The sequence below is a fragment of the Danio aesculapii genome, chromosome 13, assembly GCF_903798145.1.
Source record: "Danio aesculapii chromosome 13, fDanAes4.1, whole genome shotgun sequence".
NCBI lineage: Eukaryota > Metazoa > Chordata > Actinopteri > Cypriniformes > Danionidae > Danio > Danio aesculapii.
The window spans coordinates 4,430,175-4,451,487 of NC_079447.1; the positions used below are offsets into that span (position 1 = coordinate 4,430,175).

Here is a 21,313-nt window from a genome sequence, read left to right on the forward strand (position 1 = left end):
GATTTTTAAAGGCCTACTCGTCTTACCTGCATAACATTAACCACACGGGCACAGCAACATATAGATTAGGTTAGCGGTCTTACACAAAATAGTGCCTCGAATTTAGAAAGCACATCTTCTGAAAGACGTTTCAGCACATCAGGAAATGTAGTTACATGCATCTCTGAAACCAACACATGCTGGTTTTCTTGTCCAAAAATCTATAACAGTTTTGAATGGATTTTGAAATATGACCAACCAAGAAGGCAATAAGGCACCAAAAAGGTAACTTAACTCTTTCAAGTATTCCTTATTGCTCTTGATATTTTCTGGTTGATAACTTTACTAGTGTTTTATTGTTGTTTACGTTGTTAAATTGACTGATTTGCTGTATGCAATAGTAAAAATAGGCACTTTCAGAAGTTGCAGTGATGCTTTCTTTTCCCTGAAATAGAGACATGTGTTGGTTATTCTTTTTTAAAATATCGATATACATATCGCATTATTTAGCATGCCATCAAAATATCACACAGCCCTACTGGACATCTTTGATTATATTAGAATTAAAGGGATAGTTCACCAAAAAATTAAACCTTCTCATCATATACCTGTTTGAATTCCTTTTTTCTTCTTCTTTTAAACACGAAAGAAGATTTCTGTCGGAAAATATTGGAAAATATTTTGCCTTTTTTTGTATTCTGCTTAACTTCTACTTTTGCATTCAGAAGTGAAGGCTGAGTAAAGGATTTTTGAGTGAACTAACCCTTTAAAATAATCATGCAAATATTGATTATGCATCTTCCATATGGTCACTTGGATATGTTGAAGAGGAATTATGTTCTGGAGCATTGAGGCAAGAGCCTGAGAATTGATTTAGGAGGGTACATGCTGTTTTTCATTATTGCTAATGACATGGTTTTATTAGTGAATTAACACAAGTGGTCGAGGTTGTTCTGGATGTCTGGAACAAGCTCTGGGATTTTTAGATGTTTATTTAACTGGTTGTGTTTGAACATTGTGCTTGCTTGGAATATTTAAAAAGAGTTTGGAAAAAGAGTTATGAAAACATGCTATCAAATAATTTAAAAATAAAAACATGCTAACATCGTGCTTAATTGTGCTAAAACATGCTACCAAATCATTTCTAAAGCAAAACCTGCTGACATTGTGGTCAATTGTGCTAAAACATACTAGCAAATCATTTAAAAAGTAAAACATGCTAACATTGTGCTTAATTGTGCTACAAACATGCTACCAAGTCATTTTACAACTACAATATGATAACATTGTATTCAATTGTGCTAAAAACATGCTACCAAATCATTTATAAAGTAAAACCTGCTAACATTGTGGTAAATTGTGCTAAAACATGCTACCAAATCATTTTAAAAGTAAAACATGCTAACATTGTGCTTAATTGTGCTACAAACATGCTACCAAGTCATTTTACAACTACAATATGATAACATTGTGGTAAATTGTGCTAAATACATGCTACCAAATCATTTATAAAGTAAAACATGCTAACATTGTGCTTAATTGTGCTAAAAACATGCTACCTAATCATTTATAAAGTAAAACATGCTAACATTGTGCTTAATTGTGCTAAAAACATGCTACCTAATAATTTAAAAATGAAAACATGATAACATTGTGGCCAATTGTGCTAAAAATATGCTACCAAGTAATTAAAAAATTTAAACATGTTAACATTGTGGTCCATTATGCTAAAAACATGCTACCAAATCATTTAAAAGGTAAGTTTGCTAACATTGTGGTCAATTGTGCTAAAACACATGCTACCAAATCATTTTAAAAATAAAACAGGCTAACATTGTGGTCAGTTGTGCTAAAAACATTTCATAAAACATAATTCTTTTTCCACTGCAGCATGACTTTATATTCTATACTGTACATTATTTCTGTTCAGTGACAAGACTTTTGTCTAAGCAAAGTCAGACCTTACTGTTGTAATGAAATCATTAAAAGTCGAGGCATGATCATATTTTATTTTGGCCAAATCAGCGTAATTTAGAGGCCTTTGCCTTTCATATAAGCCACTTCTGATGATCAACTAGTTAATATTTGTTGTTCCTAAAACTTAGGCGACAAGACTTTTGTCAGGTAGTTTAGGTCTGTATACAGCATAGAATGAATAATATCAGGTTGTTTTTATGTAATCTTAACTAGGAGGGACATTTTTATTGTTTGTGTTAAATGTAAAGATGGGTTATATTGCCTATTTTCTGATTGAACTGTATATTTAACTTTTACAGATGAGGAAGTTCCTGCCGAGATGGTTGCAGAAGAATCGGGTCAAGGTGCTCAAAATAGTCCGTACCAACTTCGAAGAAAATCTCTGTTACCGAAGAGAACAGCTTGTCCAACAAAGACCAACATGGAGGTATGTAAATGGTCATCAACACAGTATAAATTATATTGATATGTGTAGTACGCAAGAAAATGTCTGGAAATATTTCAATTTTCATCTGAAATGCTGTTTTTAAATTTTCATTTAATGTATTTTGAAAAGTTTAATAGCAATAGATGTTTGATTCTGTTTTATATTTGCATATTTTTTACATATTAAAAATCATGTAGCATTGCAAATGTTTTAATTGAAAAGATAAATTTAAATTGTAAAATTTTAATTACAATTTTTTATTTTTGCCAAAATTGTTTTATTTATCATTTATTTGTTTTTGGGTTTTATTTTATATTTTTTATGAAATTGTTTAAATGATTTACATTACATATTTGAATATTTCTTTCTTGAAGAGTTTAAGAGTTCAGAGTTTAGAGTTCAATTTATTTAAATATGAGTCTTTAGCTATGTTTCCATCCACCTATTTCTATGTGCGTTTTGGATTTTATTTGATAAGAAAAGATGCACATAAACTGCGATGGAAACACTTCTATTGAACAAATTCCAACATGTGCATTAAAAAAGTCATGTGATTTGTTTATAAGAGATCATGTGATGATGAAAATGTGTGTGAATGGACAAACCAGCAGGCTGAGCACACTGTAAAACATCTGAAATGTTGTTTTGGTCATTCTAAAACGCTGTTACCATTTCAGTATTAATGTTATTATTTTTTTAATTACCTCCAGTCAAGAGGGTCTGTGCTCCACGTCTCACACTGGATTTATACTTTCGCTGACTGAGCATGCACCTCGTGAAACGCACAAGGCTTTTATACTTGCCGCGTTCAGCGTTGTGATATTCTTTAAAACGACAGGGGGCGGTCAAAAGAAACTGACCCTAAAGTCAGACAGATAAACAGAAGTAGAAAATTTCTGGAACTGGCTCATTTCATTAATATCATTCAGGACTTTTTAACTAACTATTTTTATTATTTTTTATAAATTAATGATTTAATGATTATAACCTCTTAAGGCCCAATGAGTTTTTTTACATGCATTTTTTATTTCTCTTTGCTATTTGGGCTTATTGGAACCTAATTAGAATAAAGACCTAAGTATCATCTTTTAATATGATATACTTTTAGAGAAAAATTATGTCCATATATGTGGACTTATGGTCCGAATTTACATAAAACACTTTTTCCTGAATGTTTTTAATGTATATTTAACATAGAATTTTTTTAAACTTGCTTTATCAGAGAGTAAAAACATGATTTTTTCCCCCATTTTGGACAGTTAAAAATAGTGTTTGGGACATTTCATATGCTGCAAAACAGTTGCAGGATGACACTGTATGTCTGTAACAAAATATAAAACATTCAAAGTATTTTAAACAGCCACTTAAGAGCTAAAATGTGCTGTCCACGTATCTGGCCACTCAAGCCCCGGGAGGATAAGGATTTTTATAACCATTCAATATATATATTTTATAACCAATCAAGCTTTGATGCATCACTTGCTTTTGTTGTATATCTCGGACAGTTTTACCCATTAAAATTTATTAAAATATTAATGACAACAGAACATGGGTTGCTCTACAAATATATATATATATATATATATATATATATATATATATATATATATATATATATATATATATATATATATATATATATATATATATATATATATATATATATATATATATATGTATATATATATATATATGTATATATATATATATATATATATATATATATATATATATATATATATATATATATATGTATATATATATATATATATATGTATATATATATATATGTATATATATATATATATATATGTATATATATATATATATATTATGGCAAGAATAAAAGCAAAAAAAACTAAAAAATACAGATTTTTAATTTTTTTTTATTTTTTTAGATTTAGCCCACTCCATAATTCACACATTACTGTCTGGCTAGTTTCTGTCCTCTTCTTATGCTAAAAAGGCAATAATGGTCCAACATTCCTGACCATTATCACCAATAAAGCCTAGAAAAACAGGCCATCAGTATATTGTAAACCGATAGCTTCAGACAAAATCTCTTCAAAGTGGTTCAAATTCAACTCAAATCAAATGTGGCGCCGCGCAAACTGTTTGCTCGAATCTCAAAAGAATTCATGCGGTCCGCCGGCCGAAATCAAGTCCCACACACCCAAAGCGAACCTTCACAAACACAGGATAATGTCACATTCGCCGCGCGCACTAAAGCAAACTAGCGAACGCGTCGAGTATGAACCAGGCTTCACGACTGCAGCATTGTCTTTTGAGGTGCATTTATTAAAGAAGGAAAAGATTCATGCAGCTTCTCCTATTGCAGTGAATTCCATTTTTACTGTTGATATTTAGCGCCAGTTAATCAGGAAGTGACGATTTTGTTCTCTTTGACTCATTGGATGGAAACGCTGCTTTATTCGCACGTCTTTTGTGTGATATTCCAGTTTTGTGCATAGATTTATTAGCATCTTTAGATGGAAACACAGCTTATGAGAAGTGTTTTCATTTTTGTACTGTAATATCCCATTTTGTGATATGCTTTAATGATTGAATGATTTCACAGTTCCAAATTATGCTGTAAATTCCGTTTCTAATGCTTTTTTAAATTGGTAAAATCATACAGTAAATCATGAATACGGTGAAATGAGTTCACCATAAATGTGTTTTGTATGTGCTGTAAATAAAATGTCAAATCTCAGTTTGTTCAAAGAGTGTAAATGGCTTTATATGGAAAAATCTTGGGAGGATTTTGTAGAGCATTTGCATAAACTGAAATATAAATCATTAAACTATAAATCTCAATTTGTTCAAAGGGTGCTTCCACATCAACAACAGAAAACTTCGGCCATCGGGCAAAACGTGCCAGAGTGTCTGGAAAATCACAAGATCTGCCTGGTAATGGACATCTCGTAATCTGTTGAGACTTTGCCTACAGTTGAACTGGAGTGATTTGATTTTTAATTTCTGCTGCTTTTCCTATCATCTAGTCACTCCAGCAGAGCAGTACCTGCAGGTCAAGCTTCCAGACGAGGTGGTCCTCAAAATCTTCTCCTATCTGTTGGAGCAGGACTTGTGTCGAGCAGCCTGTGTGTGTAAGCGGTTTAGTGAACTGGCCAATGACCCCATCCTCTGGTAGGTGTTCAATCTAGAATGCATGTTTGCTCAATGACCAACAGCGCTGGAAAAAGTACAAAAAATCCTACTCAAGTAAAAGAACCATTGCTCACCCAAATAAGTAGGGCAGGTAGAGTAAATGTATCTGTTGTTAATATTACGCAGTGTGAGTAAAAAGTGGCCCTTTTAAGAGTAGTGCAACATGCAATTTGCGAGTGCGTGTGTGAGAAAACGTAACATTCTGTTATTAACATTAAGTGATTGTTTCTTTCATTCAATTTCATTCATCATATAGTCGACATCATCATCTAAGCAGTGTCTCTTTCGTATCGTGTAATGATTTTGTGTCTTCTTGGACCATATAAATGCAGCAAACAAATTGGAAGCATTAACAAAGCACCCGTGTCTTGAGATTGTTCTCTATAATTCAATTTTTCTATGCACGATTAGATTGAATGGGAATCACAGGACTGATTATTCTACTTGGCCAATAAAAAATCTAAAATATACATGTTAAAAAAAGTAATGACTGCAGGTTGAATGAAAACATTAAAGAATTAAAGAATACTCAAGTGAAAGTAAAAGTACACATTTTTAAAACCACTTGATAAAGAAAAATCCTTGAGGAAAAAACTACTCACAGTAATTGGTCACACTCTACAATAAGGTTCATTAGTTAATGTTAATTAATGCATTTACTAACATGAACAAACAATGAACAATACATTTACTACAGTATATGTTCATGTTAGTTAAGGAAAATACAGTTCATTGTTAGTTAACTAATGTTAACAAGCATGGACTTGGATGTTAATAATGCATTAGTAAATGTTCTATTATGATTAATAAATGCTGCACAAGTGTTCATGATTAGTTCATGTTAGTAAATGCATTAACTAATGAACCTTATTGTAAGGTGTTACCCAGTAGTTTGAGTATTTGTAATTGGTTACTTTCAGACTTGAAGCCACTAATACAACTCAATATTGTAAACAAATGTCAAGCAGAATGAAGTCAATGCTTAAAAATAAACTTAGGAAAAAAATCTATCTAGCTACTCTTTCAACTCAAAACATGATGAGGTTACACAAGATGCTGTATTGGACACATGAGCACCAATTAGCACCCATGGACATTTAGCCAGAGAAATTCCTCCAAAATGTCAATATTGCTATAGTAAAGGCACTGTTAAACATATACCTTTTGCAATGCCCTATTGTTTAATGTTATCTGACTGAGATTATTATCTGGAGACTTTAAAGGATGAAATAAAAAAAATAAGTTGGTTAATTTTGTTGCCAAACTTTTTAATATATTTTTATATAGCATGGTTTAGCATTGTGCATGAATATGAAGCAGAGTAATACTGTCTGATATTCGCAATAACAAATATGTTGAAATTAAAAAAAAAATTGTTGCTTAATTTTATACATTTTATATTGTATCGTTCAACATGGTGCATGGATATAAACCAGAGTAATTCTGTCCGATATTTTCAATTATAAATATGATGAATTAAAAAAAAAAAGTTGCTTAATTTTATATTGTCAAAAAAATTGCAATACTTTTTATATTGCATTGTTCAACATTGTGCATGAATATGAACCAGAGTAATACTGTGTGATATTTGCAATTATAAATATGATGTGAAAAAAAAGTTGCTTAATTTTATATTGGCAAACATGTTGCACCAATTTTATATTGCATACTTTACCATGTGCATGAATATGAACCAGAGTAATACTGTCCGATATTTGCAATTATAAATATGATGAAATAAAATATATATATATGTTGCTTAATTTTGTATTGCAAAATATTATGTTTCAATTTTATACATTTTATATTGCATCGTTCAACATGGTGCATGAATATGACCCAGAGTAATTCTGTCCAATATTTGCAATTATAAACATGATGAATAAAAAAAAAAATAAGTTGCTTAATTTTATATTGGCAAAAAATTGCATACATTTTTATATTGCATTGTTCAACATTATGCATGAATATGAACCAGAGAAATACTGTCTGATATTTGCAGTTAAAAAATTAATGCAAGTTAAAAAGATTTTTTTGCTTTATTTTGTAGTCAAAACATAAACATCAATTTTATATTGCTTTTTTTAACATGGTGCATAAATATGAATGAGTAATACTGTCTGATATTTTCCATATAAATTTTATGAAAAAATTAAGTTGCTTAATTTCCAAATACTATACATAAATTTCATATTGGATCGTTTAACATGGTGCATTAATATATACCACAGAGTAATGCTGTCCGATATCAGCAATTATAAATATGATGAAATTTAAAACAAAATGCATGGTTTACCATTGTGCATGAATATAAACCAGAGTAATACTGTCTGATATTTGCAATTATAAATGCGATTAATTAACTTGCTTTTTTTTATATTTTCAAAAAATTTGCATTCATTTTATATAGCATTGTTTAACATGAAGCATGCATGAAAGTATTACAAATATGTAACAGAACCAGAGTAATACTGTCCAAATACTTGCAATTATAAATATATTGACATAAAAAAATTGGTTACTTTTATATTGCCAAATATTTTGCATCAATTTCATACATCTTATATTGCGTCATTCAACATGGTGCATGAATATAAATCAGAGTAGTAATTTTTTATATTTGCAATTATAAAGATGATGAAATAAATACAAAAATTAAGCTGCCTAATTTTATATTGCCAAAAAATTTGCATCAGTTTTATATTGCATTTAATGTTTAACATTGTGCATGAATATGAAAATATTAATATATTATATTATAATATTAATAAATATTATAATATTAAAATAAATAGTAATACTGGCCGATATTTGCAATTATAAACATTGCTTAATTTTATATTGCCAAACATTTAAGTCTTATATATATATAATATACATATATGTGCATGCTTATGTACCAGAGTACCAGAGTAATACTTTCTGATAATGTTACAGTAGTGTAAGAGTCTTAACTCTTCTTAACTGGTCTGCAGGAAGAGACTCTACATGGAGGTTTTCGAGTACACGCGTCCCATGATGCACCCTGAGTCTGGGAAGTTCTTCCAAATCAACCCAGAGGAGTATGAACAACCCAATCCCTGGAAAGAGAGCTTTCAGCAACTGGTACTGTTCATTTTAATGCATTCTAGTATAAAAACAGTCATGTTTTAGTATTTAATAGCCCCTTCTGTGACCTTTTAAATCAAACGTTCTCATTATACTCGTTTGACCGCAAGGATTTTTCCAGGACAACAATGCGAAATCTGAGAATGAGTGATTTTAGTCATTTTCCGAAAGTGCACAGATGGTGCCATAATGTGATAATTAGGGAGATCTAGATGTGTCAGTAGTCATTAGCTTCTTCAGGGAGCTTTATGAGAGCACATTTCTAAAGGAACACAGACTGACGGATCTCTGACCTTTGTGTTTGCAGTACAAAGGCGCTCATGTGAAACCCGGCTTCGCAGAACATTTCTACAGCAACCCAGCCAGATATAAGGGACGAGAAAACATGCTGGTGAGTTCTAGATCATCTATAGTACATTATGTTTCTGTTGTTTATTAAATGAATGCTAAAATTAAATATACAATAGAGAAATACTGCAATTTTTTTTGTCTTTAAAACATTTTATTTAGAGACTGTGTAATGAGCAGTGTTGTGGATATTCCTTTAAAAGAGTAATTACTTATAGTTACTAGTTACTCTCACAAATAGTAACTGAGTTACATCATTATAAAAGCAACTAATTGCCGGGGAAAGTAACTATTGGGTTACTTTAAAACAAATCTAATCTTTAAAATGACTATAAAATAAAAATAAAGCATTGTACACCAATCTACACTATTTGAATGTTGTTGTGGGACAATGTGGGAGACAATGGCAACATGTCCTCAACTATATATCTAGATTTTATTGTGTTTAATTCTGTCTGAGTATTAAGTGTTTGCGGTGGATAAATCTAGTTTTATTTGCTTTGACATCGTGGCTTCATCTCCTCCTTTGGTAGAAGAGTTCACATTATCACCTGTGTTAGTGGTGGGCGATATGACCTAAAATTAATATCACGGTATTTTTCATCTTTTGAACGGTGACGGTATAATATCATGGTATTACTTTCAATAGCAAAATAATATACATCTCAAGGAAGAACGGACAAAAGAAAGTCTCACTTCTATCACTCTTTTAAAGTTTTGGTTTGGGTCATTGTAAATGCTCAGTCTCGTTATGAGCTGATCTTCATTTCTCTGTGTTGGTGGAATAAAGCAGGCGAGTCAGCCGCACCAATTTATAAGCAGACAGAGCAGGTTTCTCGTGATGACCACCACCGCTATTCCGCTCTTTGTAATGAGCCGTAGTTTCAGTGTAAACTTAGTAAAGGTGAGTTTCTTTGGTGATGATGTGTACAGTGTTAGATTTTATATTTAGCGGACATTTGCGCTGAACACGCGGTGAATGCAACGCATCGAGATTCGGGCACCTTCTCCGAAAACACTCGATTGATCTCAGCTGGTGGATCAACATTTACCTCATGTCATAATCGCTGTCATCTGCGCCATTATTATTATTATAACTTTAGGTGAGGTTAGCAAACCTGTGCACTTTTCACTCTTCAGCCGTTTGCATTTCCTGCTGTAACAAAAGCTCCCTGTTATCTGTCAGCGGGAAGCGTTGAGTGACTGACAGCTAATATGAACCAATACAGCAGCAGGGTAGAGCGATTCAGCAAGTTTTTAGAGAAAATCAAATCAGATTGCACTACAACCATTATATTCAGACACACAAATGCTCCCAAATATATTATGAGGGGGCATAGATTAAATTTCAGGCGCTCATGCGACCAAAATGGTTTCAATTTCGAGCCCTGTAGTATAAGGACAGGTATTCAGACCACAACTGAACGTTTGAAGAAAATTGAATGCCTTATTATTTAGAATTAGCTATTATTGATGTAAAGGCAGCCGTTCAAGGTGCATAATTGATTTATTACGGTATTGACGGTATTAGAAAATCCATGTCGTGGCGCAATGTCACACCGGTGTTGACTATGACACCGGTGTACCGCCCACCCCTATCCTGTGTATCCACTAACTTTGCGTTGAGGTGATGACGCAAGGTGCTTCATTAGATTAGAATTACTTGTTATCAATGCAGATAGACTCTTTATTTTTTTTTTACCTGGACATAAGTTGCACGATACATAAACATTCTTGCCTTTCACCTCAAAAGTAGTGCTTATATTTCCAGTTAGCAAACGCTACCTTTGAACTTGTTGGATTTGCCATCATTCTGACTCCTGGTCATTGCTCTGTGTGACTGACTGTGCTTGTGTGAACACCCGCACTACTCTGCCTCTGATTGGCTAACGATGGAAATGTACTCTGTCTAAGCCAATCATCACATTCTAAGTTACACCACGTTCACAGACACACCAATCATCACAACTGGTTGGCTATGTGTCTCACCCGAGCCCCGAACACACATACACACACCCATCCTAGAGAAAGAGAGGTCTTGTGGCTGAGAGAGACTCTGCTCGCATGAAAACCGCTTCAGTGTTCTCAATTATAGTACCGAGCATATTTTATTGTCGGTAACAGCGCGGTAACGAAGGTAATAGTAATTCATTTGATTACTCATTACTGAATAAAGTATCATCATTAGTAACGCCGTATATTTGTTACGCTGTATTCCCAGCACTGGTAATGACATACATTTATATTACAGCATATTTTACCATAACATACAGTTTAAGTCGGATTTATTAACCTTCCTGTTCAATTTTAAGTCTTTGATATTGTTTTTTCCCAATTTTTGTTTAACGTAAAAAACACATTTCTAAACAGTACATAATATTTGACTAGATATTTTTCAGGATACTAGTATTCAGCTTAAAGTGACATTTAAAGGCTTAATTAGGGTAATTACACAAGTCTGTATAACATTAACATATAATTATATAAATGGTTTGTTCTGTAGACAATCAATATGAAAATTGCTTAAGGGGGCTAATAATATTGACCATAAAATGGCTTTAAAAAAATGTAAAACTGCTAGCTGAACTAGCTGAAATAAAACAAATAAGACTTTCTCCAGAAGAAAAAATATTATAGGAAATACTGTGAAAATTTCCTTGCTCCATTAAATATCGCTTGAGAAATATTTTTAAAAGAATAACAATTTCAAAATATATACTCATCTGTATATATTGTGCAAAAGTAATTGCATAAATAATGCAATGAACATCCCAATTCTCTAATGTCTGTAGCACAAATTCAGCAGTATGACTTTAACTTGTAATATTGGGAGTTTGTCCGGATAATTGTTTTTAATGTGGCTCAATCTAATGTGTGTTCCTCAGTATTACGACACCATTGAAGATGCTCTGGGAGGAGTTCAGGAAGCCCACTTTGACGGTTTGATATTTGTCCACTCTGGGATTTACACAGACGAATGGATCTACATCGAGTCGCCCATCACAATGATTGGTGCTGGTACGAACAGTGTTTTTTCTGTCAGTATTTAATGTCTGTTTTAATGTCCGTCAAAGACTCCTATGCTCATCAAGGCAGCATTAATTTATTTAAAAATGCTGTAAAAACATAATTCATTTAGCTTAGTCCCTATATTCACCAGGGGTTACCACAGCAGAACGAACCACCAACTTGTCCAGCATATGTTTTACACAGTGGATGCCCTTCCAGCTGCAACCCAGTACTAGGAAACACTCATACATCCTCACATTCACTACGGCCAATTTAGTTTGTTCAATTCCCCTATAGTGCATGTGTTTGGACTGTGGGGGAAACTGGAGCACCCGGAGGAAACCCACACGGGGAGAACATGCAAACTCCACATAGAAATGCCAACTGACACAGCCAGGACTTGAACCAGCTACCTTCTTGCTGTCAGGCGACAGTGCTAACCACTAAGCCACAGTGCAGCCCAATAACAAAAAAAAATGTGAAATAATATTTTAATTATAAATAGCTGTTTTCTATTTGAATACATTTTAAAATGTAATTTATTCCTGTGATTGAGTACTGAATTTTTCAGCATCACACGAGCCTTCAGAAATCGTTCTGATCATTCAGAAATTTGTATCATTTAGAAATTTGTTGTCAAAATATTATGCTGATTTCTTAAGAAATACTCCTTTATATAATGATGTGAAATGAAAATACCCATATAATAAATGTGAACACTTAAGTCAAATGCACCATCACGGTTTATTTGTTTAGTTATGAGTAAAAAAACAAAGAGAACAAATACCTGCACGCAGATTATATTTCACGGTGTGGGCTAATAAAAATAACGGAATTAGCATTTGAAAAGTTTTGATTCATTTATTACCATATTCTTATAATATCTTTGAGACCATAATTTTTTTTTCCAATCTTAATGGATTATCTTAATCATTTTGCATGTTAAAAGCTTTGTACAATACATACTGTGAGTAAATGTGGAAAGTAATGCAATTGCAAATAATGCAAAAAAAAATCTAAATAAAAAGTTAATTTTAGTTCATTTGAAAACATTATTTCTAGACAGATTTGTATAGAAACTGGTGTATTTATATTTTCATGATTTTTAAATTAATACATTTAAAAGAACAGCATTTCTTTGAAATTTAAATCTTTTGCAACATTATAAAAGTCTTGATTGATTTTGCTGGCTCATTTTTAACAGTTGTAAACATTTATTCATTTGTTTATTTTAATTAAATCTAAATATTCATCATACATTTGTGTTCGCAGCTCCGGGGAAAGTAGCAGATAAAGTGATCATCGAGAACACGAGAGACTCGACGTTTGTGTTCATGGAGGGATCAGAGGACGCCTATGTAGGATATATGACGATAAAGGTAAGCTTCTCTACATGCAGACTTAAATCAAAGAACATTAAGGGTGCTTTCACACTTCTCAACACTTTTGCCGTCAGAGTACGGTATGCTTTGCTAGTTTGAATGCTGCCTTCTGAACTCTGGTACGGGTTAGTTCTGATATGAATGCAATTGTACCAAATAACAGAAGTGAACTGCCAACTGTACAACAAACTTTAGTTTTTATAACGTTCATAATGTCTGCCTGTCTTTTCCAAAAACGACTTCTGACGCAAGTATGCTGGGGTTCAGAAGGAAAAAAGACGGTGTGAACACAAACACGCCGACGGGAGACAATCGAACTTGGGTTCAGACCATGCATTTGGACCAAGTGTGAAAGCACCCTTAAAGGAAGAGTTCAAAACTATCAATTCTGATATCATTTAGTCCAGTAATGTGACTGTCGCGGAAATCACGTTAAGTGGGGTGGGGGTGATGTGATGTGATGTGATGCTTGAAGTGAAGACTGAGATTGCCGGAATCAGTGGAGGGGCGGGGCATGGACGCGTTGGAGGGGGAGAGAGGGGGGGGGTACAGGCTGAGTGGGGTACCTCAGGCAATGAGGGCAGAGGGGCAGTGGCTCTAGCCTCCGGGCCACACCCCTGTGCATGGCCCTGCAAACAGTATGCTTGTAATATATATATATATATATATATATATATATTTTTTTTTTATAAAAAGTCTTAAAATGTAAACAACTAATAAAAAATCCCATAATATAAATCAGTTGTCATTTCATAAGAATGTCAATAACTTCATTTTGACAAAATGTCAGATAGAATCGTATAATTATAAAGTGACGAAGTGTTTTAAATAAAAAGTGTGGTCATGTCAAATGTTGACTTGATTTAGTTATTATAAGTTACCTGATAAATAAAAAGTATTTATGCATTATTTTTGAAAGCTTCCTCATTTTACAGCAGTTTTAAACAAGTGCCTAAAACTTTGAACAGTACTTGAGCTTTGCAGGTAGGTTTTTTGAAGCATCTTTGAGATGTTGCCAGCAGCTAGCTCTCTGCAACTCTCACATGGTCACCCACTGAAGCTAAGCAGGGCTGCGCCCTGGATGGGAGACCACATGGGAAAGCTAGGTTGCTGCTGGAGGTGGTGTTAGTGAGACCAGGACGGGGCGCTCAACCTGCAGTCTGTGTGGGTCCTAACGCCCAGTAAATCGATGAGGACTCTTTACTGCTTAGTGAGTGCTGTCGTGAGACATTAAATGGAGATCCTGATTCTCTGTGGTCGTTAAAAATCCCAGGATGTCCTTCAAAAAAAGAGTAGGGGTTTAACCCCGGCATCCAGGCCAAATTTGCCCACTGGCCTCTGTCCATCATAGCATCCTAACCAACCCCACATCATAATTAGCTTCATCACTCCGTCTCCTCTCCACCAATCAGCTGGTGCAATATGGCTGCTGTGCGTCATCCAGCTGGATGCTTCACACTGATGGTGAATGAGGAGATTCACCCCAATGTGTAAAGCACTTTGAGAGTCCAGAAAAGCTCTATATAAATGTAAGGAATTATGTTTCCATTCCAGACAGACTGAAAGATCTCAATGTGTGTGGAGCACTGGCTGTTGGCAGACAATAATCTGACTGTAGAATTACAATTAAACACAAAGAAGTTGTTTTTGGAAATGTAAATTGATATTTCAAACTGACATGCTACAGTGAAATATAGAAATAACTAACTTTAAACTTGTTTTTTTTTGTGAAAATACTTGTGGCCTAAGACTTTTGCATAGTACTTTATACATAACTTCAGAATTTTTATTGTTTACATAATTTTCCATTTATTTAAATGTCCTTCTGTGTGTATGTATGGATGTATGTATGCATGTATGTACCCACCCTGAACTCCTACAAAAAATTTCTCGTGTGTTTGTGCGCACTTGTTGAAAAAAGCTCATTCTGATCATGATTTTAGGCAGGCTGGTTCCATGTAATGTATATGATATGTCTTTCTGTGCAGTTTAATCCTGATGATAAATCAGCTCAGCATCACAATGCTCATCACTGCCTGGAGATCACAGTGAACTGCAGCCCCATCATTGACCACTGCATCATCCGCAGCACCTGCACAGGTCAGCACGGCAGCCTTTACACCACAAATCTTTTACATCTGGTTATATATTGCATGACTATTGGAGTTCATAATATTGAGTGTTCAGTGGTCATGCATCACTGTTTCTGCTGCTCATAATTGTGGCTTGTGATTTAATCCTATGTTCAACATGTTGGTCTTGTGGTTTCTATTATGTGATAAAGAATTTGGGGAATATTGTCATTACAATGGAATTATTTATATATATATATATATATATATATATATATATATATATATATATATATATATATATATACACACAGTTGAAGTCATAATTATTACCCCTCCTAAATTATTAACCCCCGTTTATTTTTTTCCCCAACTTTTGTTTAATGGAGAGAAGATTTTTTCAGCACATTTCTAATCATAATAGTTTAATAACTCATTTCTAATAACTGATTTATTTTATCTTTGTCATGATGACAGTAAATAATATTTGACTAAATATTTTTCAAGACACTTCTATACAGCTTAAAGTGACATTTAAAGGCTTAACTAGGGTAATTAGGTTAACTAGGCAGGTTAGGGTAATTAGGCAAGTTATTGTATAATGATGGTTTGTTCTGTAGACTATTAAAAACAAAATGGCTTAAAGGGGCTTATAATTTTGACCATAAAATGGATTTAAAAAAATTAAAAACTGCTTTTATTCTAGCCGAAATAAAACAAATAAGACTTTCTCCAGAAGAAAAAATATTATCAGACATACTGTGAAAATTTCTTTCCTCTGTTAAACGTCATTTGGGAAATAAAAAAATATATATAAAAATTCAAAGAGGGGCTAATAATTCTGACTTTGTGTGTGTGTGTGTGTGTATATATATATATGTATGTGTGTATATATATATATATATATGTGTATGTATGTGGGGTCAGTTTTTTTATGATTATTTTATAAAAGGATTCTCTTCAAGGTGGCATTTATTAAATGTAAAAAATGTTACATTTTTAAATGCTTATATATTAATTTTTTTTTATTACTTATCGTATGAAGTTTCAAATGGAATTATTATTTAAGTCATTATTGCTTTTATTACTATTTCCAATAATAATAATAATAATACCAAAATAATAATTAATATTAGAGTGATTTCTGAAGGATTATGTGACTGAAGACTGGAGTAATGTAGCTGAAAATTCATCATTAAAATCACTGAATAAATTATTTAAATGATAAATTACTTTTGAACAGTTATTTTATAGTGCAATAACATACCACCATTTTTACAAATTGTACTGTAGTTTTGATTAAATAGGTGAAGCAGACCCCAAACTTTTTACCAGTAGTGTGCGTGTGTGTAAAACAACCATCATCCAGAAACATATAGGCAATGAGTGAAAAAAATCCAATTAAATAAAAATAAATAAAGTTAAAATATCACAGTAGTTGTATTTATATTTATAATGTATATATTTTATCTTTATTTTAAAGTTAATTGTATTTTTTCACACAGAATTGAAATGAAAAAAATAAATCAAAAAATGTAAAAAAAAAAGAAGCTTTTATTTATTTATTTTTACATTTAATTGATTGGACACTGTTTAATCACTAAAATGGAATTGAACAATTAAAATGCAATCCAGAAAAATGAAAACAGCTACATCAAAATTATGTGTAAAAATACAATAAAATAAATAAATAATTAATTAAAAAAATGAAAATAAATGTATTACAAAGTAATTTATTACTTATTTAATTGTTTTTTAATTGTATTTATTTTACACTGGATTAAAAATAAATGAAGTGATACGTTTAATATTTTATATATTTAAAATATTTTTTATGTTGAAAATGTATATATTGTTTTAATAAATTGCTATAAGTTTTATGTTTTTAAATATTTAGACATTATTTTGTATTAAAAATATGTAAAAGAATACAGAAAAATTCAAATTGAGGGAGTTTTTTTTTACATTTTTATATATTTTATGCATTTAAATCATTTATTAAAAATGTATTTAAAATATTTTAAAATATATTTAACTTTAATATATTTCATTTTAAATGTTCTTTTTTTATATTGCTTTATTATATATATGCTAGATGACATTATTTGTAATTCAAGAAATCAAGAAAACAGTGCCCTGTTTTAATGCATAGTACTCCTGTAATTTGTGCACACCAGTCATGTGTGTTTTGAGGTTGTGGATTACTGTAGTGTTTGTTGTTCACACTGTTGTGTGTTTGTGTTCTTTCAGTGGGCTCTGCAGTGTGTGTGAGCGGTCAGGGAGCGTCGCCTACCATCAAACACTGTAACATCAGTGACTGTGAGAACGTGGGTCTCTACATCACAGACCACGCGCAGGTAATCTGAACACACTCCTGCATTATAAACCTTCAGATGAGCAGCAGAAGAATCACTCATCTCTCTGTTCCCTCTGCAGGGCATTTATGAGGACAACGAGATCTCTAATAATGCACTCGCTGGCATCTGGGTGAAAAACCACGGTAATCCCATCATCAGACGCAACCACATCCATCACGGTAGAGACGTCGGGGTGTTCACATTTGACCACGGCATGGTAAAAACACTCTCAGTCTCCAAGCAGACTATCACAGACACAGTCATGAGGGATATTCAGAATGCAACTGTTATTTTATATTACCAGTATGCCATTGTAGTTAATTGTAGTCATTAATATTTAGAATTTACAGCAAGGTTTCATTTGTTATTATTATTTAACCACATTAGTTAAAGATGCATCTAAAGCATTTATTCATATTTTTTAATGTTATCAGGGTGTCTGCAGATCCTTAAATGGAGTCTTAAATGCTGTAGTATAAAATAAGGCCTTAATTAGTCTTAAATAGCCGCATTTCCACTATCGGGCCAGTGCGAGCCAGGGCTTTAATCGGGCCAGGCCGGGCCAATAGCCCGGGAGGTTGAGAAATGAGGCCGAAATCATGTCGCGTTTCCACTGTCGGGCTAGTTGCTCGCAGCGCGTCACGCAAACACCGCCCCCAGAACGTCCCCCGAATCAAACGTCACACAACCCGCCCACTTCAGCGGGAACAAAAAACTCAAATTATAACCACAAACACAACCTGGCATCACTACGAGAGCTGGAAGATGGAGAACACCGAAGTCTGTTGGTGTAAGGCCAGACAGCGATCCCTGGATAAGGACATTCGAGTTTGGCGGCATTTTCCTCGGCCCAAATGTTCAGAAGAGCCCTGGTGTCCTCAACTGACCAGTACTGTCTGCTATCCATTTTTTCTTCTTCTTAGTGAGTTGATCAAGCGCGATAGCAAAACAAATGTAAGGGAAGAAAGCATCTTGTCTCCTCTTTACCTGACAGGAAAACTCCGCCTTTGTACGTAACCCCGCCCCAGTTGGCCCTCCTTGGCCCAAGGTATTCGGTGGGCCGAAAAAGGCCGGACGTTGGCCCCAAGGAAGCCCCGCTTTGGCCCGATTACGCCCCGGAAGTGATAGTGGAAACGCGACTGGCCTTGGCTCGCCCTGGCTCGCTCGCTTTAGGCGCGATAGTGGAAACGCGGCTAATGTCTTAAATCAGGGTTCAGAGTAGGGCTGCACGATTAATCCTATTATTATCACAATATTTGTGGCCCATGATCAATAATTAAATATCGTCGCGATTTTACAGTATTAAGGCCAAGCCGTTATTTTAATGAGGGGAGTTTACGGATTGTACCGCATTACAAGCATGATGTGATTGTGTCTAGGTTGCAGATTGTTTTCATCAATCTGATGCAACTTTTATTATTTACAAGGCAAATGTAATTAAAAGTTTCAGATCAATTAAACTCACTGTATAATAAGACTAGCCTATTTTATGCATTAAATAATAAACTAATTTCCTTTATTTCCGATAAGGCCATGATACTGTTTTACAGTTTTAATAGGTATATATGCTTTTTAAAATAACATTCATTTAACAAATATTTTGTTTATTTATTATTAAATAATTTTATTTACAGTGTTTTATTTATTATTGCTCATTGAAAGTAATTAAATGACCAGTCTTTTGATTAAAAACTTTATGCAAAGGATCAGGAATTGATCGCGCGATCATTTAACACATGCATTGCTCTTATGCCATGTTTTCGAGGATAAATCCATGTCTGAGTGCTGCTTTGAATAGAATATATTATTGAAAAGCACATTAAAGACTTTCATACACATAAAATAAAACATTCACAAAGGTGTATATGGAAAAACACCAATTTACGGGCGCTGCTTTCGGTTTTAAAAGAATCAAGCAGATTTAAAAATCTAATTTACGGCTTCCGGTTCCGGCGAGTGAGGGAATGGCAGCCGTCTCCTCCGATGAAGATATTAATAACCCCACTTAAACTTGAGAAATACCCCAAACTGTTTCAAAATAATCGATAATAGTGGGACAACAATGGAAATGAGAGAAAAGAGTAGAAAAACCAACACAGAACTCGTAGAAATTGAAGGCAGACAACAAGTAGGCTCCGCTGGAACACATGCATTAGCAGAGCAACACAATGCTAATCGTCAACCGACTAGTAACCCTGACAAACGCGCAGATCAATCTGGAACGAATCCTGGAGGAAATTCAAGGCTTTCAGAAGGACAGCAACCGCCAGTTGGATGAAATCAAAACTGAATTAAACAAGACTAATCAATGACTCAGCCACGCAGAGGATCACATTGAAGAAAATGAAACCCGAATGCAAAACGTGGAGGAAACCATGCAGAAAATCATCAAAATACAATCGCAATTAAAAAATAAAAATCTAATTTACAGAAAAAAAAATGACAGGAATTTTGCAAAAGAAAAAGATTAAACATATCGGGACTGTTAATATATATATATATATATTCTTTTGACTCCAATACAAAAGCTAAGGTTATGAATGATGGAGTGTAAAGCCGTCTCTCCTGCGTGCTTCAGCAGCGCGTCCCTCTGTTTATGAATGAGGCGGAGAGATTGCTCTAATTAGTTTCCCCTCAAGATATTTAAATAAAAACTAACACTGAACTACTCAAAAATTTCAACTAAAATGCACAACTCTGGTTGCTTGCACCCGGTATGCACAATAAACCTAAGACTTTTCTTTTAATTCGATGTTGTATGTGAACCAACCAAGGACGCTTTGTCATGTTGGTCCTTGCTTTGGTCCTTGCTTTATAACTATTAGTTTATTACAATAATTACACTTTGCCATCGTTCTTCACCACATGTAGCCACACTTTTGAGCACATTTTGCGGTCCATTTCTAAACAAATGTTTAGATTATTATTGAAGGTGCTCTCCAGCGGCGAGGTTCTTGGCAGAGTAGCGAGTGGGAAAAAGTGCATGCAGGAATTGGACAAGACGAATCGAAATTTAAATTATATAACAAGAATCCGATTCTTAATCTAAGTATCTAATCCCCACCCAGTTTTATTACAAGTTGTGTTTTTTTTATATTTGTGGCTGTGAAGTTTAATAAGAATATGTATATATTATATTATATTATATTATGTTATATTATATTATATTATATTATATTAAAAAGGAATAATCATCATTATTAATCACGATGAACAGTTTGAGCAAAATAATCGTGATTATCATTTTTTCTGTTATCGTGCAGCCCTATTTCAGAGGTCTTAAAAATGTAATCATCAGATGGAACAATATAGGTGGAACCAAAGTCCATTTATAGTCTAAACATATTGTTGTGGAATACCCTGTTTTTAATGTTATCAGACAACAAAAACATTTCATTTAAAGTGTGTCCAGATAAAAATTGAAGGTGAATCCTTCTTAAATTGTACAATTTTTATCTGGACACACTTTAAATGAAATGTTTTTAA

The 21,313-nt window shown here is 33.3% G+C and overlaps 1 protein-coding gene across 1 annotated transcript in view; it reads left to right on the forward strand.

The window, feature by feature from the left end:
* fbxo11a (F-box protein 11a) overlaps positions 1-21,313 on the forward strand; it is an 81,909-nt gene that overhangs the window by 37,503 nt on the left and 23,093 nt on the right. The window contains exons 2-11 of the mRNA XM_056471150.1: positions 2,256-2,383; positions 5,212-5,293; positions 5,386-5,530; positions 8,527-8,656; positions 8,967-9,050; positions 11,893-12,025; positions 13,289-13,395; positions 15,387-15,498; positions 17,721-17,827; positions 17,907-18,044. Of these exons, the coding sequence (XP_056327125.1) occupies positions 2,256-2,383; positions 5,212-5,293; positions 5,386-5,530; positions 8,527-8,656; positions 8,967-9,050; positions 11,893-12,025; positions 13,289-13,395; positions 15,387-15,498; positions 17,721-17,827; positions 17,907-18,044 (1,166 nt within the window). The remainder of the gene's footprint in view (positions 1-2,255; positions 2,384-5,211; positions 5,294-5,385; positions 5,531-8,526; positions 8,657-8,966; positions 9,051-11,892; positions 12,026-13,288; positions 13,396-15,386; positions 15,499-17,720; positions 17,828-17,906; positions 18,045-21,313) is intronic.